Source organism: Colossoma macropomum, unplaced genomic scaffold, assembly GCF_904425465.1.
Source record: "Colossoma macropomum unplaced genomic scaffold, Colossoma_macropomum, whole genome shotgun sequence".
In the NCBI taxonomy this organism is placed as follows: domain Eukaryota; kingdom Metazoa; phylum Chordata; class Actinopteri; order Characiformes; family Serrasalmidae; genus Colossoma; species Colossoma macropomum.
The window spans coordinates 25,001-52,500 of NW_023495190.1; the positions used below are offsets into that span (position 1 = coordinate 25,001).

The following is a 27,500-nucleotide window of genomic DNA, read 5'->3' on the forward strand; positions in this document are numbered from 1 at the left end:
ACTCTACCAGTGAATATGTTGATATTCCAGTTGATACAAAATAATTAATTACTAACATTTATAAGCTCTTCTCAGAGGAGGGACTGTGTCACATGATCAGAGTGTGGGAGCACAGTGGGAGTTTGGGAGAGCAGAGCTGCTCTGTGTGTCTAAGGAACCTCAGGTTAAACTGCAGCCTGTTTGATTAAATTACAGTCAGTGTTTCAAATTATCCACCATCATGTTGCCGTGTGCATTTAATATTGTGCTTTATCAAATTACTGAAAACAGCCACATATCTAATCAGTGCACAAGTGTTCACCATTACCACAATAAAGACTATCTGTACTTTCATTTATCTATATATTCTACCATGTTAGGATATCATAAGCAGTTTACTGTTTACACTTCACCATACGCTGTTGTCCATAAATCACTCATAGCATTAACAGGAACAGCACAGTCTACTGATAAAGCATTAATTATAGATTTTAATATTCATTATGATAAAGATCCACTGTGAACAGCATTTGCGTCCAACTTAGTACAAGGATGACACATTTGGACCATTTCAGTGTTTGAAGTGGTCTCTGAAGGCTGAGTCACTTTATTCTGAGCATGTGTGAAGATTTCAAATGAACTATAAACTATAAACTGCTGCCCAACAATATAAAGTTTAATAACATACAATATAATAAAACACAATGTTAAATAAAAATAAACGATTGAGATAAAAGATTCCATGAACAAAGCTACTTAATGGTCTGTACCAGCTTGGCGTTACTGGAGTATTTTACAGTTGGAGGAAAAACATCAGATTCAAAACATCAGATTCTCCACCATATTTAACAATAAAGTTCTTTATACACCAATCCCACCTTAGGTGTTTATAATAAACTTTATTTTTTATCTTCTGACCTAGAACCCAGTTCCATTCTAAGTTCCAGTAGCATCTAGTGTGACTAGGTGGTTTCTTCCTTCTCGTTGCTTCACACTGGCTTCACACTTTCTTCCTGCTCTCTGCTCCCTTTTAGTTTTAGTACTTTTTCCCTTAAATATTTAATCATTTCCTTAGTTATAGAGGTCAAACAGCACACTGAGCTCATTTACCCACAGATCCTTTGAGGAAGCACATAACTGGACTGGACACTTGTCTTCCAGCCATCAGAACTACAGGACTCATGCACTCAAGACTATCAATCAGCAGACAAACAACGGACTAAGGCTTCTAGGGCTTATGATGGCAGGTTCCTCATGAAGCTCCAACTGCTACAGACGTAACAAACATAAAGGACCAGAGAAATGGATTCAGCATCATCCCACTTGCACTGAAAGGTGAGTCAACAGAAGGTCAACACCACTCGACAAGCAAAGCTAAGGCTAGAAAACTCAGGGACTCAAAAGGACTCAAAGCGGACAAGCAAAGACACAAGGCCTAACAAGCAGCAGCTCTAGGCTGACAGCACCGCACTGAGCACTCTGATCATGGGTGATGACACTATCAGGAACAACAGCACCAAAGTGCTAACATGCTGTCTTGGAATTAAATGAGGAACTTCCCAACATGCTCTCCCTGCACTGGGCAATCAATTATTTAGCATGTAGGCAAAAATCCTAAAAAAGTGAGTTCACTGACCTGTTTAATACCTGAGAAGTTAAAAGCTCAAAGGTTCCTCAATATGTGGCTGAGGAGAACCTGAATTAAGGACTTAATTATACTGATCATTTCATTCTATTCTGAGGGTGCAGAGAATTTTTTAGGCTGGACGGTGTCCAGCTAAGCAGAACTGGAGTGACCACATTAAAGGACAACCTTCACTTTGCTCTTCACTACTCATCTACCTTTGAAATGATACTTTAAATCATAATATCTTACAAACTTGATTGTGTTCAGTTTTATGAATATGTGCTGACCTGATAAGAAAGGAGGAGGAGTAGCTGCTTTAATTAAAGATACATTCCAGTGCAAAGACTTGATCAAAGACTTGGTAACTTGATCTCTTTTTAATAGCTTTTCATATTGAATGGTACTCCCAAAATTTCATTTTAATCATTCAGAGACCTCCAAAACACTCTGTAAATTTGATTGATGTGTTTGCTGAACTACTGTCAGTTATCTCCACTGAGTACAACTTTATCATAACCTGTGACTTTTACATCTACATGGATAATAAAATGGACAATAATGCCATATAGCTTCGGTAGCACTTCACAGGTCAGCAATACGTGGGTAATAATATGGTAATATGAAACAATAAACAAGTTGTACTAACCCAAAAATTACATGCTATTTTTTTAGTTGTTACTAAATAATAGGTTGGTAATTATAGGAGTAACAAGTTGGTACTAAAATAGTAAGGTAATGGCAACAAGCTATAATAACCTAAAAATTACATGGTTATTTTCAAGTTGTTAATAAATCATGAATTTATAATTGAAGTGCTAACAAGTTGTTAATAAATCATGAGTTTATAATTGAAGTGCTAACAAGTTGTTAATAAATCATGAGTTTATAATTGAAGTGCTAACAAGTTGTTAATAAATCATGAATTTATAATTGAAGTGCTAACAAGTTGTTAATAAATCATGAGTTTATAATTGAAGTGCTAACAAGTTGTTAATAAATCATGAGTTTATAATTGAAGTGCTAACAAGTTGTTAATAACATGGTAAAGTTATGGTAACAAGTTATTCTAACCTAAAAAATAACATGCTAATTTCCTAAATGCTAATAAAGAATAAGTAGCTATATTACCATATAATTACCTGCTTATTACCTTCTTTAAAGTGCTTCCTAATGTTTTGTACATGATGCTTTTGGTTTCTCGCAGCATGTGAAAGAGCCTGCAGACACTTGAGGCCACTTTGTGGATCTGGTTATTTCTACAAGCCTTGACATTTAATCTGTTATGGTCAAAACCTGGTCCTTTCTGATCATTTCTGTGTCTCACTCACTGATCACTCTGGACTTTCAAATAAGCTCATAAACGAAGGTACATAAACGAGACCATGAGTGTTCAGCTTGTAGAGGTCATAGCTATGTCACCACTGGCAGTTACGATTGTGATAGAGAGGCTTTGACAATGGGAATCCCCCAGGGATGCAGTTAAGGCTGTGGTTTTGCGAGTGTGTACTCTATAGAGCGTAGGTGGTGATTTCTTAACTCTGTAGGACTGATCTCAGCTTGTCTGATTTCCTATATCAAGGCACTTTATATCACCAAAACCACAAGTTCTAACTAGTTTCGTTAGAGGCGTAATTGCTCTGCTTGATTTTACTTGCTTTCTTTTACAGCCAGTTCACTTAAAGTCTGTTGCTTTTTTGTCTTTGGCCTTCATTGAAAATGGGAGTAGCTTGCATGTGTTGCTCTGTGTGTGTGTTTGCTAAAGCTGCTAATTGATTAGAATATTCTACAGCAATCCACATACAAAAGTAAATCAGACTGAATTTACAGTAGACAAATCCTTCAAACAAAACAAACAAAAACTAAACCTAAATGTAACCCATTATAGAACTATTTCCGCTCTTGGGCTCTTCAGGTATGATACTCTACACCCAGTATAAAACATGCTAATATAATTTCTAAAACATACGAACGCCTGCCACCGCCACTAGGAGCTACATATTATTTAAAATAAAAATATTTTGTATTGTTGCACCTACTGTAACTGAAGAGAACTCTCTTCTCAAACCTTTAGCAGAGTTTTCCAGGGTAAAACTTTGGCATGTATGACAAGTTGTGTGCTTTGATCCTTTTAGAGTTTAAGACGTTTGTAGGGTGCAGTGGTTTATTATAGTACCACTGCACTATCTCTCCCCCCATGTCGAGTGTTTTTATTGACTCAAGTCAGGTCATATTGCTTCTGATTGTCCTGTGCAAACAGAGAAAACAAGCTGGTGCAGGCGAGGCTCAGAAAGAGGTGCACTGTAAAAAATGATGCACCTTTTTATTAAAAAGTGTATAACCTGGTTAACTTATGAACAGGCAGAACTTTCCTTTTGTGGGTCATATGCGTTGTGCCAGGGCACTGACACATTGTACACAAAGGCACCTTTACATGACATTGCTTTACTGTTGGATTTGACTACTGCTATGGGGAAGTGGGAGTATGTTCAGCTTTACTGGTTAAAGGGCTGCATCTCACTTCAGAGAATGTCATAGCAGGAGGCCAAACTGTTCTGTGCCAAAAGTGCTGGATAAGCCAAGTCATGTGTTGATTTAATTCGGCTGGGTGAACAAAGCAGCTCTAATGAAAAATGTCCTGTGTGTGTTGTTACTCAAATGTACATTATCTAATGTGTTCTTGGTTAAGGAATACTTGGTCAGTTTCCCAGTTAGGTTGACCCAAATCAACAAGAGTTCCAGTGTTTAGCTGTAAGTGAAGTCACAGTGTGTCATGAACATTTGATAAAAGCTCAGCAAACTAATTTCAGCTCTGAGAAGTATCTGTTTTTAGTGTTCTCTACATTGGCTTTGTAGATAAAAAGATAGTTTTTTTTGATCAACATGTTCTGATGAGGAAGTGGACCCCAGTAAGAATGAAGGTGTTGATAGCGTGTGTTAAATAGTTATAACTTTTAATTACATAGTCCAGGCAGGGCTGTATGCAGGAGTGGCATCACACCTTCAAAAGTGGTGGGGCAAAATATATTGTTTCCAAAAAAAAAAAAAGTGACACAATGCAATAAGGCCACTGACTTAAACTCGTTATAAACCATTTCAGAGGTTATTGATGGATTTTTACTGTCCTGAAAATGTTCTAAGTTCTACTAAGTTGAGTAAAGGAATCCTTTTTTACTCTGTTAAATTTTAGCCATTTAGATTTAGATACTAATTCTATTTTTGCATATGTTCAGTATGCTTTGATGATGACAATACTTGTACTGCTTTGTGATTGGTTACATCTCTGACTTTTGAGCTTTGTATTTTAGATTAAAAAGATTCCCAAAAAGGACTGTAAGGGCTAAAGTGGACTAAATTACACATGTGTGTTTGTTTATTGATCTGAAGTTTTGCAGGGATGAAAGCGCTCTGTTCCTCTCACATTCACCACCATGAAAACAGAAAAACAGACAGTAAAGGCACTTATCATCTGTGTGTAAACCAGTTTCAATTTAACTGATCAGGTCGCTGATGCTTGGCTAAAAAGATACTCCACAGTCCATGAGTCAAAATCTAACACGTATTATTATTTTACTGCTTCTCTCTCATTATTTACAGCAGCTCGCAGTGCAGGAACGATATGAGGGTTCGTAAATAGTGAAATATTAAAGCAGCAAGTTGTGCAGACAGTACAGAGAAGATGTGCTCTGGAAAAAAACTGTCTGTGGTGTTGGATTCCCTCGTGAATTAGAGCGGTTTAGATGTTTGGTGCGGTAATGAATTCGGGTGGAGCTTCTCAAATCAAACTACAGAAAAAGTTCAGCAGGTCTGCACCAACCAAGGTGGGTCTGAAAGCGGCTCCAAGCTAAAATGGAGATTCTGATTAGCTTTTTTACTCTGTCTGTTCGTGCTGATCAGCATTTCATGCAGTTTAGGAAAAGCGGAGGTTTTTATGTCCCATCCTGAACTCTAAATGTAGTGGGGTGATGCCAGTACTTTGAAAAGTGGTGGGGCAAATGCCTGCTTGCCACCGTGGTTCCGGTGGCCTTGGCTGTATGTATATGAACATGTTGTGAAATTGCTATAGAAGTTATAAAAGCGCTGCAGCACAAACTAATATATTTTTAAAATTAGAAATTAAATAAAATGATTCTAAAAAGTAAACTGTAAAATGTAAATAAACTAAAATGATTCTAAAACTAAATAGAAGGAATTGTCATTTATACTGTGAAAAACGAAAAACAAACAAAAAAAAAGCATCCCCTAAAAGGTCTGCATTTTAATATTTAAATACAGGTGCTTTAAATAATAAATATTCAGTCAACTTATTCTTAATTCTAATTTTTTGGGGGCATCTCAGCTCCTGATTCCAGAGACACTTTTGGGAGGACTTATTTTTTTCAGCAGGCGAGCTTCAAATTTAATCATAATATATCAGGCAAGCTTCATATTTATATATGACATTACAGCCCCAAACTAAATGATTTGTATATGTTTTTTCCTAATTTCCTGATGGACTACAACTACGATAAACTCCAGAACTGAACCTGCGTCACAACTCACACAACAGCGATGAGTAGATGGATTTTGGGGGGTTCACACTGGATAATTTTCTGCAGGCAGAAGCGCCTTTTTCTATTGTTTTCAAAGAGAGAGCTGTGTTTGTCCACTGTTTTGTACAGTGGGTGCCACTTATGTGCCCTGTGCAGCCGCATGTTGAAAAAAGGCAGTATCCTACATCATGAACATTTTTTGTGCTGACCAGTCAGCTCCAATGTAAGATGGACCTTTACAGTTTACAGTAATGCTGGAAAGACTAGTGATTAGTGACAAAAGCATGACAGCTTACCTCCTAACAGCACTATGGTTGTTAGTTAATAATAGTACTTTTTGCATGAACATATGGAAATGATGGCCTGAGAAAACTTATTAGTGCAGTGCTTAACATTTCAAGCAAGTTTTCGGCCCAATGCAGTGTGAACACCAAAGAAAAAAGAGAGCATGGTGGTCACACATTTTTCTACCTTCAGAAAAATGCAGTCTGAGCCCCACTTTGGGCAGTTTGGAAAGGTTGTTTGATACTGCACACGCCACACAATTCAAATAACTCACGAATAATGAATAATTGAATACAACATAATATTATCACATTGTACGCCCCTGCCAGATGTTGTAATTGGCACACAATTAAGCATGGCCTGGTCATTTTGGCACAACAAAAACCTATGCTGAAGTGCAAAGATACTGTTAATAACCAGCATTTAAACATGATGGAACTAAGGTCTGTGAGTTCTGTGATGTCTGCTAAAGGGTAGGCAATTTCTTTAGCTCCATGCATCCAATCCGTGTGTTTGGACAGCTATCAGATATTTCTTGGGGACTCTGTTGGTCCCCTGTGCCATGTGCTATGGTGTTTTTCGCCTGTGCTTGTGTGCGTTTGTGTGCCCATTCCATACATCCAGCCCTTGGCTCTGTCTCCTCTGTTTCAAGATCTCACTTCCCTTTGTCTATGTCTAGTCAGGGAGGTAGGTAAGCGATTGGTCTTGTAATTTGGTTTATGTGTACAGATTTAGTGATGTCTTTGTGAGTTAGTAGTATTTTTTGTTAATTTGTTCTGGGTCAGTCCTGAAGCCTGTTTGCCAGTGTCCTGTGTGTGAACCTTAACACTTTTAATTAAATTAACAATTTATGATTTATGATGTTTTCTCTTTCCAACCCATTTTGCACAATATGACCACATACATACATATACATTTTCTTGTTACAGCCTGATCCATCATAACACTTCCTACATATTAAGTCTGGTAACCTGCTTTTACTTACAGTTGTGTGCTGCAGCTTGTTTCCCTGATGAATTCCACTTATAATTGTGCCCACTGTGATAATGACATTCATTTCTATTCCCAGGTAGTGGAAACATTGCAGGTGAAACAGGTCTAGTCCCAGGGGGTGCCGGAACAGTTGTTGTTTAATTACTTTTACTTGGTTCTTCAATGTCAGTGATAATTTCCAGTCTTTAGGCGATTCAGCTGAAGCATTATGCCACAGATTATGTGATACTTACTCCAGATCGCAACCACATGCCTTGACTCTGCCATATTAATATGTTAAAATTATATCATGCCTGAAGACAAGAGTGTTGAAGCAGGGCCCCATATGCTGAGAAAGCCTTATCTGTTGCTGTGGTAATTGTTCAGGAAAATACAGTTGGAAACAAAGATGGTCCTGTTCCCCATCAGCTTTGTTCTGTTGGTGCTCGCTTACTTAATTTGGGAATGCTGTTTGATTTAATGCCTCTTATTGCCCAACAAACTGACACTGAAAATTTGATAAAGTACATGTATGAAGCAAGAAGTGAACTATATATTAGAACATGGGTTAGCAAAGCCCAGCTGTAACCCAAGGAGTTTGCCATGTATCCTTGTTACTGATCCAGATGGAATATATTGTATTGTAGCATGTTCAAGAACTGCTTTACATATTTATTAGAATATGTAATTATGCTTTACAATATGTATCAATGCTTTACATATTTATTTTTACTCTAAAGGGTGGGACTAGGACCACCTGGGGTTAGAGCAGGTGTTAGAGCAGGAAGAGCTGAGGGTCAGTCAGACAGCTAGAGTTGAACTGAGGCTGGAGTAAAGTGTTAGAGAAAAGCTGAGCTTATATACAATAAAACCTGGTTGATAAAGCACTACAACTTGTGCGAAAGCTGTGTCTTATTTAATAGCACTGAACACTACAATATCTATTTTGCACCGATTACCTTTGTGTTTCTGTAACTGATTCTGTTCCTTTGCCTGGAATTGATGATTGCATCAACAGTGCTGGATCAGCCAAGTGTGTGAGTTACCTAGATCTTCTGAAAGGTTGCTGGCAAGTGCCATCATCTTCTAGAACTTCAGAAATCTTCACTGTTGTTACAGCAAGTTTGAATTAATGCAGTATACTATGATGGCTTTTATGACTTTTGTGGGGGTTCATGGTCATAGAATATTATGGTAAACTGGGAGTGCTGGTGCTGTCATCCCACTTCACTCACTCACTCACTCACTCAGATTTGTTGGTGGTGGAGCGGAGGGGCGCTGACATTTGAGGGAGATACCTTTCTGGCTCTCCCTTTTCACTTAGGTTGTAATGGACTTGCTAGGCTTGCTTGCACTCTGTTAATCCCATATATTGTGTCTGTGTTTCTTTGCCAAATCTGACGCTCTATCTGACATTTTTGTCAAAACTGAGCTACTCACATATTTTTATTGTGACAACTTCTTTACATTATATGAGGTGTTTTGTAAGTTATATGCATTTTTTGGACTTTATTGAGAAAACTAAAAGTTTCTATTTCCAAAGTCAAGCTCTAATTTAGTTCTATAAGGTTCTGTGAACCAGTCAGGGCTTCAAATACAAACAACAGTAGCAATTGGGCTCTGCTTCTTTGCCATGTCGCCCCTCTGCTCAGTAACTGTGGGAAAAGTTCATAAAGTTCATAAAACTTTATGAAAACGTTGCTGAAACTCTGCCTGTCTTCCTACAGCTGTTTAAAATGTCTTATTATATTATTTTATAAACATTAAGTTTTAATAGGTAATTAAGAAATAAACATTTGAATGGATGGGCTCTTAATTACAACAAACATTATTTTAATTAATAAATTCATCTATTCATTTTCTTTTTTTTTCCCAAAATAAGACATTTTGGCTGACTAGAGTCTAATTTTTGACATAAAACAAAACCTCACACGGCCATTAGACTGACATGCTACACTGACCTGCTGGGAGAGATTATGACAGTAGCTGTTTCTGTCTGAGCTAAAGGAAACTTATAATGATGGCTCCTTGAACTGACCTCTGCACTGGACAAAATATTTAGCACTAACCTTTATACACAAACAGTACAAACTGTTTGTGCACCTAGAAAATTGTTGCTTCTTTTCATGTTCTGCCAGATAGAATTTTATAACTCCAAGCAGAAAGTGAGTTCTCAGGATTAGAAGGTTCTGTCTGCATTTGACTTGTGCCAAAAAAACTAATTTACAAATTTAATAGAATTTTGAAACTAAATATATCTGGAATAAATTTAAGTTGTCTAACGTTTTTATGTAAAAAAGAGATGTGTTCCACAAATCAGTTGTGGAATGCAAAATATTTGAAGCTCAACATCTCAAAACTGCTCAGAATGCAGACAGAACCATATAATTCCAAGGGGACGAATTCCTCCCACTGTCCAAATTGATGACCAGTTCAACCACCATGGGGCCATCTACCTGTGCCACTCACCCTCCTGTTGAATCAGAAAGGCTCATCCACATATGCTACTCACCCTCTTGACTCTTTTAGCCTTTAATGCAGTTGACATCCTTGGCTGGATGTCATGTCATGGAGACTTTAGTGAATAGCCCACTTTCTCTTGAACTCTTGAGTCTGTGTTTTAGGCTAGAGAAGGATGATCCCTGCATGGACTCTAACTCGTACACTTGCACCACGCTACACTTCCTTGAGTTACTTGCTTGTTCATACTAACATGTCCTTACAGTCATGGATTTATTTCTTATTGTCATTGTTGTGCATGATCACTTTATTTGTCTTCTCAACATAATGACCAAAAGCAGAGCCTTTTTGTTTTTAACTGAGATACATGTTTTCCAAAACTGCAAAAGTGACTTGCTCACTTGGGGCTTGGACCAGGATATCTGTGAAGATGCTTTGTAAAAACACCCAACATAAAAGGTGCTATAAAAATACATTTGAATTTGAATGTATATTGTATAGGACTCTCTTATTAGACCACTGAAAAAAGCAGTAAAAAAACAAACATTTGAATGTGCACAGGTGGTACTGTTTAAAAACAACCATTTAAGAGCTTTAGGTTGAAATAACTCAAAGCCTAAACATCATTGGCAAAGACATGCCAGCAATGTACCGGGTTTTGAGAGTGCAAATGTTCACACACACACACACACCTGAGTTTCTCCAGTGCGCAGTGTGGATCCTCCTTTAGATCAGATAGCAGCTTCACTCCAGACTCTCCTGGGTGATTATAGCTCAGATCCAGTTCTCTCAGGTGGGAGGGGTTTGATTTCATAGCAGATACCAGATAAGAACAGCTTTCATCTGTCACCATACAACCAGACAATCTGCAGAAAGAAAAGAAAAAGAGGGACAGATGTCATTTACACGGAACAGAAACCAGATGTGGTTCAGTGCAACCACAGCATGCACCACATGCCGTGAAATCAACAGTTTGATTTTACTAATCAAAGCCATTTAAAAAATATTATAGTAAACCTGACTAGGGTGGTTATTAATGTTCTTAGTTGACTATGAATCTGTCACTTGACTATTTCATCAACATTAAATCATTTAGTGACCCCTAATGCTCTGTGGATTGGGGCTCCTCCCATCAGAACAGAAATGCGTCATCATAAGATAAAGTCACTCAGTCAGAATAACTTTGTATTGATCTGCAGTGACTCTTACTTCTAAGGGGACAAGTGGCCGCAAACCATGCCAGAAACCAGACACCCCCCCACTGTAGAGGTCCAGCATTCAGGCCTGTACTGTTCTCTTGGTGAACATTGCAGATATGTTCTCCACCCCCTTGTGGAGAACATGGTGGACGATGACTCATCTGACCATATCACTGTTCTCCATATCTCAGTAGACCAGTGCTGATGGTTTTTATACCACTACACGACTGTCCTCTCAGATGGTCATTTGTCTTAGTAATAAGGGGTTTTTGCACTGCAGCTTTATAATAATAGCTCTCTCTGTATAGTTGTGGACAGACTGTTCTTGCTGACAGTCTGATCATGTCCTGCATTGATGTTCTCAGTCACCTGAAAAACAGCTGTTCTTACATACAAGCATTAAGATTACTGATTGTAGTTTTCCAGCATTGCTTACCATTATGTTATTCCCACAGATTTAAATGCAGATTTTATTTTAGACATTGTTTACCAGATTTATCAATCATCCCTGCCCCGTTGGGCTTCGATGATCTTGAAAACAATACTGAAATTCTGCAATCCACACTTCAGTCATCTCTTGATAATGTGGCACCGATTAAGATGAAAAAAAAGTTACAAGAAAAAAGCTTGTACCATGGTGCAACAACCATACATGTATACTAAAACAAAAAGCTCGCAGTCTGGAACGTAAATAGCATATATGAAAACTAGACTGTTTCCAAATTGAATGGAAAAACAGCATCATAGAATATAAGTGTACCCTAAATGCAGCCAAAGCATCGCATTTTTCATCACTAACTGAGAAGAACAAAAATAATCCTAAGATCCTGTTCATGACTATATCCAAACTAACAGGTAACATTAAATAGTTTGAAGACGATATTCAAACAACATACAGCAGCAATGATTTTATCAGATTCTTCAATGATAAAATACAAAATATTAGACTACAAATCTGCCTATAGATCTAATATCACAATATGATGGGTGACCTGCCAGCCCAAAAGTCCAGTTGCTGTCTTTTAGTCCTATCCAACCAAATGAATTAGCCACACTGATTAGCTCATCCAAATCATTAACATGCATTCTTGACCCAGTACCTACAAAACTGCTCAAACAGGTTGTCCCCTGTGTTGTTAAACCCCTGCAGTCTATAATATATTCATCCCTCAGTCTGGGATCAAAATCATTAAAACTTGTAGTCGTTAAACCCCTACTGAGAAAGCAGGATCTTGATTCCAATGAACTCACCAACTATAGACCAATTTCCCATCTCCCCTTCATTGCAAAGTGGTCTCATATCAACTGGGCTCCTATCTACAAGAAAACTCTCTCCATGAGATGTTTCAGTCTGACTTTAGATCCTTTTACAGTAATGAAACAGCATTAAGTACAGTAAATGATCGTGTCTCTCGATAGTGGCCATATTTGCATACTAGTCCTTTTAGATCTCGGGCTGCAAAATCTGGTTGGTATCAAAGGACAGGCTTTGTCATTGTTCCAATCTTATCTGACAGACCGTTATCAGTTTGTCAGTGTTAACAATAAACACTCTGATCGCACGCTAGTAGAATATAACATCCCCCAAGGATCTGTGCTCAGGCTGCTGCTTTCCTCTCTGTACATGCAACTTCTTGGTAACATAATTTGCAGGTTCCACATTTGTTTTCACTGCTACGCAGATGACATGCAACTTTACATATCTGCTAAACCAAATGAGGCTCTAAATCTGAATAATCTTGAAGAATGTGTTAAAAATATCAAAAGCTGGATGACCAACAATTTCCTTCTTCTTAATCCTAACAAAACTGAGGTCCTACTACTTGGACCCAAAGCAGAGAAATCTCAACTCTCTAATTTTGAATTAAATTTAGATGGCAACATGGTCATTCCAAGCACTACTGTAAAAAAAAATCTAGGCGTCATCTTTGATTCCAGTCTCTCTATTGATACACATTTGTAACATTATTAGAACTGCATTCATTCACTTGCGTAACATAAACTATGCAATATTCTCGCCTTAAATGATGCGGAAAAGCTGGTGCATGCCTTTATAAACTCCAGGCTGGACTACTGTAACACCACTTTAGCTGGATGCTCCAACACTTTACTAAATAAGCTCCACCTGGTCCAGAATGCAGCTACAAGAGTCCTTAGAAGGACACTGGCTACCTGTTAAATTTGGTGTAGAGTATAAGATCCTTCTTCTAACGTATAAATCATTAAATGGCCCCGCAGTATCTTAGTGAATTAATTCAGTCTTATGAACCCACATGTACAAAATAACGACTGCTGGCAGTTCCTAGAGTTAGAAAAACACAGCAGGGGGTCGAGCTTTTTCCTACATAGCCTCAAAATTGTGGAATCATCTCCCGACCTCTGTTCAGGACTCAGACACACTCTCTACATTAAAAACTAGACTCAAAACTATGAATCTCTGTTTGCACAAGCATTTTGCTAATATCAGTTGTTGCACTATTAAATCACTAATATCTCTCCATAAACGGACCTGTCCTGTTAATCAATTTCTCTCTCTCTCTCTCTCTCTCTCGTGCTCCCTCCCTTTATTTGAGTCCCTGAGCGAGGGAGGGAGCTGCTAGAGTCACCAGAGCTCCATCTCTGTTGGCTGATCTGCACCGTTTTGACCACCATGGAGTTTCATGTTGTACAACACTTGCAAACCTCACCACATGAACTGACCCTCCACATGCTGCTGCTGCATAAACTCAAATTATCTAATTAACCATTGCTCCACATGTGTTTCCCTGTTTTGTATTCTCATATTTTATATTAACGCTGTTTGCCAGCCGGTGTCGACCAGAGGAGGATGGGTTCCCCTTTTGAGTCTTGGTTCCTCTCATTGTTTCTTCCTCTTGCTCTTAAGGAGTTTTTCCTTGCCACTGTCACCATTGGCTTGTCATGGGGACTTGGACCCTGATTTTTTCTGTAAAGCTGCTTTGTGACAACACCTGTTGTAAAAAGCACTATATAAATAAACTTTGACTTGACTTCGTTGATTCGTTTCCCATCCAGTGGGGCTTAAGGTCTGAAGCTGATCAGCCAGACCCTTAACGCTAGCCACTAGTTGTGCCAGCTGGGCTTGTTGCTCAGACTGTTGGTGAGCAAGTGACTCAAGTGAATGTGTTACCCCTGTTAATACTTGCTGGTGATGACCAAGTAACTGGCCCTGCTCCTTAAGAGCTTTCTGAAACGCCTCCAGATCTGCCATCTGCATTTTCAGCAGAATAACTTAAACACTTGCGGATAAAAAGAGAAAGTGAGGCTTTAATATTAGAATCGCAGTCCAAAAACATGGTCAGTGAAAAGGCAAAGGTCAAATCCAGAAATGACAAAAAACACAAAAACAAACATAACCTGGCAACCAGAGTCCAAGGGGCAAAGGCAAAAAGGGCAAAAGTCAAAATACCAAAACACAGTCAGAACCGGAAAAATCACAAAACAGATCAGTAGCTCTTAGAATAAGAAGCAATGCCTTGGAACAAACTAGTCTACAAGCCCAGGCTTTATACTAACACTAATCATATGACAACAGATGTAACTAGTTAATACTCCGGAAACAGAGCAGTGATTGGAGTGAGATGAAGGGCTGAAGATCACGTGATCCCCCTGGGGATTCTGGGAAATGGAGTCCTTAAAGACCTCTGAGTCCAAGGGATGCATGACAGAAGGTGTATGTTTTGTGATCCACAATGCTTTGTGTGGTCAGAGGGATGTACACTTCATTGAGTCTTTCTGCTCCCCTGACCTGGAAAATCTAATCATCTTGTGCAGACTGCTGTGGCTGCTGAGAGAGATTCAGGGGTCATTGTCACCGCCATGTACATCCCACCACAGACTGATACAGACCTGACACTCGTATGAGGCTGTTAACAGGCAGAAGACTGCGCGCCCGGAGGCTGCCTTCATTGGTGTTGGGGACTTTAACAAAGCAAACTTTAAGGAAGTTGCTCCAAAGTACTTCCGACACATCTTATGAAGCACACGCACACTGGATCACTGCTACTCCTCCTTCCATGAGGCGTACAAAGCCCTCCCCCAACCTCTGATTGGCAAATCAGATCATCCCTCCATCCTGCTCCTGCCCACATATAGCTAGAAAGAGCTCATAGTGGACTTCAGGAAGCAAGAGAGACTGCACACCCCATCACCATCAATGGAGCCACTGTAGAGAGGGTCAGCAGCTTCAAGTTCCTCGGTGTTCACATCTCAGAGGAGCTGACATGGACCGAACACACCACACAGGTGGTAAAGAAGGCACAACAGCGCCTCTTCTACCTCAAGTGGCTGAGGAGGTTTGGCATGAACCCCCACATCTCAGAACATTCTACACATATACTGTGCAGAGCATTCTGACAGCTCCATCACCTCCTGGTATGAGAACTGCACTGCCATTGAACAGAAAGCTCTGCAGAGGGTGGAACATCACCTGGGTCCAGCTCCCAAACCCCCTGGATTTATAGCCACTGTTTGTTCTCACAACTGCCAAACAGGAGGAGGTACAGAAGCATAAAGTCCAGAACCAGCCAGTTCCAAAACAGTTTCTTCCCCCGGGCCATCAGACTGCTGAACAGCCAGTAGTGCTGGTGTATCGGTCTATAGGCCTGTCAATACACCTCTGAATCATCATGATGATCTCCATGGACAATCCACACCTCATCCACATCAAAACAGATTTACTCTGATCTTACTGCACCTCCAATCTAGTAAATCTATACTACACATATAAACTAATATGTTGCTGTATACATATCTTCTGTCTAAGATTTCTAAATCAATATGCTATCTCCTGTGTACCCTACATCTCATTTATCTACCCCAGACTCACTAACTGCACATATGGAAATGTGTACAACAGTACACATCATAGTTTTATTTCATAATATATATATATATATATATATATATATATATATATATATATATATATATATATATATGGGCTTAAGTTCTACAAGGGGGCTACTGACATTTTTGCTGGCATTGTCTCCAGAGGTAGTTTGGAAGTCAGTATTTAGTGCTGCAGCCGAAGACTGATGATTTTAACATGCTACATGCTTCAGCATTCAACTGTCTTATTCTTTTAGTGGTCTGGCTCAACTGACCAGGGAAGATCAAATTAGGCAGAATTTTGGTCAGCTGACATGATGCTATCCTCTGACAGTGCCACACTGAAAGTCACTGAGCTCTACAGCATGGCCAATTCTACTGCCAGTGTGTGTCATGTTATGGCTGCATACTGGATTTTATTCACTTATTAGCAATGAACGTGTCCAAAACCACTAATTACAAGGGATGCTGACAGACACAAACAAGACTGCCAGGATCATTCTTGTAATACAGAAATCAACACTACACTGCTCCAATGTCACCGACTACTAACCTGTGTCTCTCTTTCCTTTCAGAAATCCTTCAACACTCTGCCTATAAACAATTACATTTCTTTTTTACTCTGACTCAGCTCCAGGATCTCAACCAGTCTAGTGTCAAACTGACACACTGCAGATTGGCATCACAGATAGCAGCCCTCACCTGAAGCTGAAGCCCAGCAGGACTGAGTTGCTACACTTTCCTAGAAATAAAGGTCCTCACTGTGATCTTTGAGAACTCTGTGGTCTTTCCATCTGAAGATGCACCGTCTACAGCCCTGGTGTAGTCCTGGACAATCAGTTATCTTTTCCAGCACATGTTGCAAACCTGACTTGGTTACACAGATTTCTCCTCTACAACATAGAGAAGATTTGAACAAAAAAGGCTACAGCATGAACTTCCCTTGCTGTCCTCAAACACAGACTGAAGATCATAAAATTGTTACACTCTTGTTAACTGTAACATGCCAACAAGATTCAGATGCTTGCAGTTTGAAAACACAACAGAGACTTTACTAGCAGAGTCAAAGTCCAGAATCTTAGTCAAAAAACAGGCGTGGGTGAAATCCAAAAAACATAGCAGAAGGACAACGGTAAACATAACACAACACTAATAAACAAAAAGGGGCAGGCAAAAGATGTAGTCGAAGAAACAGGCAAAAATGGTCAAAAAACATGAATCAGAAAAGTCCAGCAAACAATCCAAAGGGCAGTGTAAAAGTCAGAATCGAAATAACAAAGCAATGGTCAAAAACAGGATACAAACAATAGATATAATGCTCAGTAGTTCACTAGTGGAAACAATACCTCACAACTATCTCCAACTAAAGCCCAGGTTTTTAAACTAAACTATGGAATTCATATGACCAACACACAGGTGAGACACAGAGTGTGAGGGAAGCTCAGCAGTTATGTGATCTTCCAGAGGATTCTGGGATATGAAGTCTGGGTTTCTCTGAGAGCTCAATGGATGCGTGATATTAACTGAACCTTTTGGCACCATTTTGTTATCTATGCATTTCTGAATGTTATGGAATGTCAGATCTTACTAATTTTAGTTTAAAATCTAATTTATACAGTACTTACCTGAGTATCTCCAGTTTACAGTGTGAACTCTTCAGTCCATCAGAGAGCACCTGCACACCTGAATCCTGCAGATCATTGTTACTGAGATCTAGTTCTTTCAGGGGAGAGTTTGCTGATTGAAGAGCAGAGCAAAGAACCTCACAGGAGTCCTTTGTGAGATTACAGCCAGCTAGTCTGCAAAGGAATAACAAACACAGCACAAAGAACAGTTAAAATGGGGTTTAGGAGATCCAGTGTCACATGAGTTAAGAGGTTTCTTTAATAACTTAATCTTTGGGTTTTGAATCTGGCCCAATATTGAACACAGCAGTCACCACACTATGCAACACAACATTTGTGATTAGAGCACCCATCTCTCCATATGACTGTAGCAGCATGTGTCCTAGGTATAACCTGAACTAAACAAACATGTTAATCTAATGTATTTTAATGATCCATGTTCCCCACCTGCTTGGGTACCAAAAACCAAAATGGACCCACCACACAAAGGAAATGATTAAAAAAAAGAGCTACAGAACATATGAATGGAAAAGTAGAAATTTAGCAGCAATACAAAATTAGAAAAAATAACTTCTATCCACATCCACAATTAAAAGGAGAAACCATGATAGAAAAGATCATTCAGTCCACACTGGCTTTTTACCAAGGATGGTTATATATAATTTCGTTTTGTTGATACCAATACTAATAACATAATTTTGATACTAATTCCTGAATAATAAGTTTTTCAATATTAGTTTTTTAATTACAAACAAAAAGTGTGCATGGCATAAATCACAAAAGAGTATGAGGTGCTGAAAATGGGCATATTTACTGATTTTAACAGACTGCAGAATGTAATTTTCACAGCCAACCAGCACTCTACATTTTGAAACAAGCAGACCTATTAGTTCATGGATACAAACACCAAGTCTTTAGGAAATAAAAATCAATATTTATTTATGCATTTTTTGATACTTGGTAGTTTTAAGTAATTAGTTTCATATGTTTCAAAATCCAGCTTACTTCTTGCTGGGCAAATTCACATTGGAGTGTTGAGGTGGTCTTGTAATAGGCCAGTGTTCTGTTATAAAACACTATTGGTACATGCAAACGCTGCGACAGGGGCAGTACTGTCAGATATCTTGCAAGCAGTAGAATAAGCTGAGTCAAGTGAAAGCAGGCCAAATAATTTTTGTTGTTTATTATTAGGATCCCTATTAGCTGCTATCATAATATTTTTCCTGGGGTCCAGTAGACATACTGTATATTGCAAAATGACACAATAACAATATGATTTGTTCTATGGTTGAAAGTGTTTTAAAACTCAGAAAAGCACTGATTCACTGCCAGGAACATTTTCAGGTTCTCTAAAAACAGGTAAACATTTACTGTAAACAGCACAATTAAAGTCTTGATTGTGACTCACCAGCACCAACCTGAGAGTCCCTGATCAAACATGAGGTTCATCAGATTTAATGCTGTTAAAACTTGGCTTTCAAAGTGTCTCTCCAAACATCACAAACAAGAATTTATCTGTGATTATTAACTGCACCCCTAAGACTATCAGCAGTGAACAGAACAGAGACATGGGCTCATATTCACAAAGCTTCTCAGAGTAAAAGTGCTTATTTAAGATCAGATTCCTGTGTAGGAGTTTTCATCTAAGATCAGATTCCTGTGTAGGAGTGCTCATCTAAGATCAGATTCCTGTGTAGGAGTGCTGATCTAAGATTAGATTCCTGTGTAGGAGTGCTCATCTAAGATCAGATTTCTGTGTAGGAGTGCTCATCTAGGATCAGATTCCTGTGTAGAACTGCTGATCTCAGATCAGATTCCTGTGTAGAAGTGCTGATCTCAGATCAGATTCTTGTGTAGCAGAGCTGATCAGAGATCAGATTCCTGTGTAGAAGTGCTCATCTAAGATCAGAATCCTGTGTAGAATTGCTGATCTAAGATCAGATTCCTGTTTAGGCGAGCTGATTTAAGATCAGATTCCTGTGTAGAATTGCTGATCTAAGATCAGATTCCTGTCTAGGAGTGCTGATCTAAGATCAGAATCATGTGCAGGGGTGCTCATCTAAGATCAGATTCCTGTGTAGAATTGCTGATCTAAGATCAGAATCATGTGCAGGGGTGCTGATCTAAGATCAGATTCCTGTGTAGAACTGTTGATCTAAGATCAGAATCATGTGTAGGGGTGCTGATCTAAGATCAGATTCCTGTGTAGGAGAGCTGACCTAAGATCAGATTTCTGTGTAGGAGTGCTGATCTAAGATCAGATTCTTGTGTAGCAGAGCTGATCCAAGATCAGATTCCTGTGTAGGAGTGCTTATCTAAAATCAGAATTCTGTGTACAATTGCTGATCTAAGATCAGATTCCTGTGTGCAATTGCTGATCTAAGATCAGATGCCTGTGTAGGAGAGCTGATCTAAGATCAGATTCCTGTGTAGGGGTGCTGATCTAAGATCAGATTCATGTGTAGGAGTGCTGATCTAAGATCAGATTCCTGTGTAGGGGTGCTGATCTAAGATCAGATTCCTGTGTAGGAGAGCTGATCTAAGATCAGATTCCTGTGTAGAAGAGCTGATCTAAGATCAGATTCCTGTGTAGAAGAGCTGATCTAAGATCAGATTCCTGTGTAGAAGAGCTGATCTAAGATCAGATTCCTGTGTAGAAGAGCTGACCTATTTTTGATTAGTTTTGTGTAATTATCAAGTTGACTAGAAATTATATTGCCGGCAACTCAAAACATGCAACTAGTTAGATATTACACTGGATCCCAAAGTCGTCTGGGACCACTCTCATGTACTGCATGAGGAGCTATTGTCCTCAAGAAAGTGTGTTAGATGCCAAATTGCAGAACAAGTACAAGCAATTTTTACTTTCTGCTAAATATCAACACTAAACAAGCTGAGATACAGAAGTCTGGTGTGGACGTACACAAGAGTATGAACATGAGAACTGTGCCTATCATTTACGTATTTGTTTGTATGTATGTCTGTTTGTTTGTTTGTTTATTTGTGTGTTTGTTTCCTCACTCAAGCCAAGCTAGGGGGCTGAAAAACGAACATGTACATAGTGTTGACTACTGTGTGTTTTATGTATTGACTTTTTATTTATATACGTATTTCTGGAATTGTTGTATTTGCTTGTTTGATGATTTGTTGAGCTGGTATGGGCCAGACAGATTTTCCTGACAATGGACAAGAAAGTATTATTCTACCTTATCTTACATGGCAAAAAGTATTTGGACACATGGAAATCACATCCTTTTGTGCTTGTTAATCATCTCATCAAAAATATATGGGTATTATTATGGAGTTTGGTAAAAATAGTGCCAACTATTTGCCAACAAGTACATATTTTTGCTTGAAGCATCTGCTGGATGCAATACAAAACCAATAATATTTAAACTTGTGAGTTTTTATTATTTATATATTTTTAAGACGTGTGACAACTAAGAACTGTTCACCATCCCTCAGTAGAGCACATTCTAGATGTGGAAGTTATTGTAATATAAATTTTATTGTAATATAAAATTTAAATCTAAAACATAAATGTAAAATTATTTTTGCTGATACCATTGGTTGTTGGAATTTTTAGCCTCTTAATATTGCCATAAGATTTCATATGTGTGAGGACTAACAGCTTCTTAAAACAGTACAGCTTGAATGATTGCTGGTTCAGTAGGCCTACATCTCACTCTTTAAGGCTTATCTAAAGAGCTGCTACTGCTTGCAGGCCATGTAGGAGTAGAACAGAGTGAATTTTGTATTTTTTGAATGACTAGTCAGCTAGTAGAAATTAATAGTCACACAACCCCTAATAATTTACTTTAAACCAACTGACCTCATCTTAATAAATTACTACAACAGGTTCATTTATTGGGGGAGGTTATTTTCATATTTCAGTCGTTTTTTTAAATCATCATTGCAAAATTTAGATTTTATGTAATGTTCCTACATTTATAGCAAATCTATGAATTATTAATATCTGAAGGTACTAAATGGGCTACTTGATTATGAAGTGCAATATAAACAGTTAGTAAGACTGTAAAGAGAAAAACACTGGGTCTCAAAAAATAACCTGTATCAGAAGCTCTCTATATTATGTTAAGAGCTAATATGTGTTTGTATTTCTTTTTGTTGGGGTGAAATATGATGTGTAGAACCTCCTGCAGAAGCACACAAGGTTACTGTCTTACTAGTCTTCAAAATAAGCTTTTTTGGGATGCAGACATTAAAAATCATGTCCAGAATCAGCGCTAGCCACCATTTCCCATCATATAAAGTCAGTGCTCTTCTGTGCTACACACGGTCTCTGCTGATTTCATCTGAACTCTCAGGTTCTGCTGCTGGAGTCAGATGTTTTTAAGACCTGGATGAGGTAAAAGTGTTTCTCCTGATATTCTCAGAATGTTCAAGCTCTTTCCTGCAGCAGGAATGTACAAAAATAATTTATGAGATTTTCTATGGATATCATGTCTATAAATAGTGACACAAATAACTAGTAACACATTGATGACACGCTATAATACATCCATAAAATACAGCGTGTCCCAAAAAAATTGATATAATTTCATAGTCTAGTACCACAGCCAATTCTCCCTCAAATGATCTCAAATTTTAACAAAATGTGTAGAAACTAACCAAGTTTTTAATGGTTTTTGTTCAGGTTGAAGAATGGAGTTCACTAGAAATGGAAATGCATTTAGTGTGTTAGAATATGCTCGAACACAGTCAAACAAGAGTGTGCAGCAGCATTTTTCGAGAAAATTCAATAAAAATGCACCAACTGGAAAGCAGATTTGGACACGGCACAAAAAATTCAAAGAGAAAGGAGCTGGACTACCGACTTGACGTGTGTCGTGCCACAGGCGGTGCGCATATTGAACATTTGTGAAGCTGTGAAATTGGTTATAAAATTTACATCCCTCTGAATTTCTTGTTCAAATTTTGAGAAATAAATCTTGTATTGTTCAACATGAAGCCTATTTAATTTCATTTGCCTACGACATGTAGTTACTCAGATATTCACACCTCAAATGATGCCAATTTTTTTGGGACACGCTGTATTATAAATGAGACTATAAATATTATAAAAATTAATTACACATTGTATTCAGATTTATTATGCATTATAAAATGTTAACATAAAACTTTATTGGTAGTGTTAATAAAACATTATATTTTCAGTACCAAAGAATCAAAGAAACTCAGCTTTCTGTGATGTAATTATTAAAGTTAGAGCTGTAGTTAAGGACTGTGCACTGTTTTAATACATAAGTGCTGTACAAATTATGTTGGGCCAATATTTAACCTTAAAGATCCCCTCTAATAATTTTCATGATTGGGAATAAAATATTGAAATCTCATAGCTTAAATACATTTTCCTTTATTAAAGATAAAATAACTTTTTCTTTTTTACTTATAGTACTTTACTATATTTTACATATATTTACTTAGAATATAACAAAAAAAAATACGATATCATACATATCATAAATTATGGTGTGGCTCAGAGTGTGTTTAAGACTCCACAGGTTTGTCAGACATACTATACAATCTGAAATTGAGTTTCTTTGGTACTGACAATATAATGTCTTATTAACACTGCTTATAATCAGGGATGGGGAAGTAGCTAAGTAGTGCGCTACTTTTTGTAGCTAACTACAAATTTTCTGTAGCTAGTAGCTGTAGCCGCTACAGCTTTACGAAATGTAGCTAACAGCTGTAGCACCTACAAATGTTTGTGTAGCTATAGTGATAATTTCCACAACAATTTCGCTACAGGTTTCAGACAATCCACACAAAATCTGAACCACAGAATGCGGACGTTAACTGGGCTGGTGGCAACTGTGCAATCCTGACTGAGCCGCGGACAGTTCGAGCAAATGGTCATGTACTGATCTCCCCTTACTAGCGGGCTTAACTCAGGGGTCGCAACCCAAATGTTAAGAAGAGCCATTTTGTCCTTTCAACAAAAACCACCTTGGGAGCCACAACAGTTTATGTCTGTTTTACCATCTTGGCTATAAATCTGTCTCAGTATGTGCTGATACTTCAGGCTAAAAATATAATATAAATGAAAACACAGACTTTGCTCTGCTTTAACCTTTAGCTCAACTATAGCTGCTTTTCTCACATCTCAGTCAGGAAACTTTTCCGTATAAGTAGAACAGTTTCTGTAAAATGACTCAATGTTCAACTTTTACGAGGCTGAAGTCGCTTCTCATTCACCAGCTTCTCGTTCGAATTGTCCCGCTCCACCTTAAACGGTGCCTGAGGCGACAGAATGTACTGCTGTGCCATTTAAGGTGGAACGGGACAATTTGAACGAGAAGCTGGCGAATGAGAAGCAAATTCACGACTTGGTGTTTGACAGTTTTTTGTTCAGATTAAACGTATCAGGAAACCAGCTGGAGTGATTATAAACACTAATAAGTCCATTCGTCTCTAAATTATCAATGTTCATCTTAAATCTCTCTCTTTGCCGTTTCGTTAGCTACTAGCTTGGCGAGACTGTTGTCTGTGTTGCTATGGTGACCAGCAGTCTGCGCTGATCTTCAGGGTTAAAGGGTGAATTAGCAGTTCTACATTAACTCCAGAGTTTAAGACCATTTATTGTTAAACTGTGTTGAACGATCAGCAGAGCTTTATTTTACTGTAAAGGAGGATTATTTTATTTTTACCTACAAATCTAATTCAGCTGTGGAGCCACAACAGTGAAAGGTTTGACTGCAGAGCCGCAGATTTACAGCCACAGTCTTTATAGGAAAGTTGAGTGTCCCATTCATATTTCAACCAGTGGCCGGTCAGCTCATTCATAACACCTCTGGTGTGAACAGCGACTGTTTGTGCTGGTTATATGTGTCGTCATGCATATTACCATTCAGGAAGGGATACAGTTACCAATATACAAGCTGTGTCACCCATTTTGTTCCGTAGAATACTCATGTCAGATTTTGGGGTGTCTACAAAACCCATTAGCTTATACCCAGGCCACATAAACTGTAGTTTGTTATATTAAGCCTATGAATTATGGTAAACTGGGAGTGTTGGTGCTGTCATACTGCTGCTTTTATGCGTTCACTCAAGTGATCTGAGTGGATTATTAAACTGCTGAATATTTACTATTAAACACATCCTGGAACCGAGCGTTCGTCGGACTGAGCTGAAACCCCCTTTAACTTCCACACAGAGCCTCAGAAACTCAGCCCATCACAGCTCTTAGGCTCCCTGCTCATCTGAGCGCTTTAACACTGAGCACAGCGCTCTGAGCCGCCAGCACCGCCAGAGCCTGCTGTGTGGAAGGAGCCCGCCTACAAGGCCGCCTGACCAATAGTGGCTGAGCAACAGAGGCTCTAGCCAATCAGGCTCTAGACCGCTCCGTACGGACGAGTAAGGAGTCCGCTCTGCTGCCCGAGCGCCGCCCCCAAACAGAACCACCGTTTCTGACTGGCTGAAACCTCCGTCAGTTAAAACACCGAGCTTTGCCCGCGATGGACTGAAATTCCCCCACCAATCAATACAAGCAAACACACCAAATGAGGACAAATAAGCTGTAAAAGTGGCGATTTACTGAACCAAAGCGCTGAAGTACATTAAAGCAGGTAGTTTAGCGAGTTTTGACCAGGAGAACGAGCCTGTTTACGCACGACTTGATGGTCTGAATCTAAGAATCGATTCTTGAACCTTTCGAGTCGACTCCTTTCCACCACTAGCGAATAGCTGAATGAATTGGACTCCTGGAGATGACTCGATTGAATCAACAGAATCGATTCCATTGTCAGAGACTCAGTCATTGTTGAGAGTCTCAGAGAATGGAATCGACTCTGTTGATTCAATCGAGTCGTTTCCATCCAGTATATCCGCGCTGTACCGAGTCAAACTCTTTTTAGTGCTTAGTGCAAGACTTTAGTTCAGAAACAGAGACGCTGTTAATTATTCTGCTGTTCATTAACATGTTTTGTTGTTCAAAAAAAGGACTGCAAGTTAAATTCCAACAGTAATTCAGCTCAAATAAGATCTAAAATGTTCTAAAATTATCTGAAACGTTTATTTCTTCATTGATCTCTTTAATATAAACCTCTTTAAATATATATATATATTATATATATATATATATATATATAATATATATTATTTATATGTATTTGTATGTATAGCTCACTTCTCTGCTGAGGTGGTTAGCGTTATGTATATATGTATTATGAATATATTTACCAGACACCTGATATTGCTGATTATTAGTAAAAACTAATAGACATTGACTAATAGACATAAAATTAGCAAACACTGGCTAATGTAATATCATGGAGTGCAACATGTTCCTAAGAGATACTCAGTTGTTCACGCTCTTGTATTGTATTAGCTAGGAATATAGCAAGGGGCAGCTTACCAAGGCTGTGATTCTGGTCATGTATTTGATGAGTTATTTACATATAAGATACACGTGTGTACTTACAAAACCTTTCTTCCACCTAAGCTCAGGACCTTCACCCATCAGCATAACCAGAGTTTCATCCACAGATTAATGATCCTGTATGATCAAAACCACTTCTGTTCTGTGTTGTTGTCGGCTACTGTGTCATTTAATGAATGAATAAAAATGCATTCATTTGTTCATCAAATTAAAGCTGCCGTATAGACAAGGCAGTGTCTCCTTGACCTTTGGGCCTAGGGTCACCGAAGTAGCATATGGTTAGCAGCCTGTTGCGACGACAAAATGTTTCAAGTTTGGTAGCTCTATGACCATCTCCCACCTGCCAGACCTCATAATGTACATTTTGCCCTCTCACAGACTAGGACCCAAACTACAGCTGCCATATGGATAAGGCTGTGTCTCCTTGACCTTTGGGCCTAGGGTCATCGAACTGGGATATGGCTGGCAGCCTGTTGGGACAACAAAGTGTGTTCAGTTTGGTGGCTCTACAATCTATCACCACCGCACTAGACCTCATAATGTATGTTTTGCCCACTAACTGCCTAGGCCCCACCTACAGCCGCCATACAGATAAGGGCGTATCTCCTTGACCTTTGGGCCCAGGGTTACCACACTGGGATATGGTTAGCTGCCTGTTGGGACGACAAAATATTTCAAATTTGGTAGCCGCATGACCTTACCTCACCTCGATAGACCTCGTAATGCACGTTTTGCCCTCTCACTGACTAGGCAGCAAATAACAGCTGTCATACAGTTAAGGCAGTATCTCCTTGACCTTTGGTCCTAGGGTCATTAAACTGGGATATGGTTGGCAGCCTGTTGGGCCAACAAAGAGTTTCAAGTTTGGTAGCTCCACAATCTTCCTCCACACTGATAGACTTTAAAATGTACGTTTTGTCCACTCACCAACTAGGCCCCACATTACAGCTGCTGTATGGATAAGGCTATATCTCCTTGACCTTTGGGCCTAGGGTCATTAAACTGGGATATGGTTAGCGGCCTTTTGGGATGACAAAATATTTCAAGTTTGGTAGCTCCACAAACTTACCCCTCCTCGATAGACCACATAATGCACACTTTGCCCTCTCACTAACTGGGCTGCAAATTACAACTGCCAAACAGATAAGGCTGTATGTCCTTGACCTTTGGGCATAGGGACCTTTGGGCTCAGAGGGGCAACAACATGCTGCAATTTGATGGCTCTACGACCCCCCCTGCCTGACAAGGGCCCTGTATGTACGTAGTCGGGATCGGGACCTCTGCCTTTTTTGTAGAATGGTTAAGGAAAAGTGTCAGATGATGTACCAAAGTGTCTTAACCCCGTTAAACAGGGTCATAGTGCTACAAACTGTAGCATGTTGGTCAGCTGACTGTCCAGATGATTATGACACAGTTTCAAAGACCCACGACTTTGTTTAATGGGATTTAGACATTTTGGTACTCCATCTGCCACTTTGGTGCTCTCTTTCCCGAACCTTTAGTTATAAAAAAGGATTATATGCAAATTTGAAGGCACACTATTGTTTTTCACAGTCTGTTGATCATTAC

The 27,500-nt window shown here is 38.9% G+C and overlaps 1 protein-coding gene across 2 annotated transcripts in view; it reads right to left on the reverse strand.

Moving 5' to 3' along the window:
• Nucleotides 1–27,500, reverse strand: part of LOC118801114 — a 70,680-nt gene that overhangs the window by 5,249 nt on the left and 37,931 nt on the right. For both annotated transcript variants that reach the window (XM_036561287.1, XM_036561286.1), the window contains 2 exons: nucleotides 17,525–17,698; nucleotides 10,545–10,718 (listed from right to left, as the gene is read on the reverse strand). In XM_036561287.1, the coding sequence (XP_036417180.1) occupies nucleotides 10,545–10,718; nucleotides 17,525–17,698 (348 nt within the window). The remainder of the gene's footprint in view (nucleotides 1–10,544; nucleotides 10,719–17,524; nucleotides 17,699–27,500) is intronic.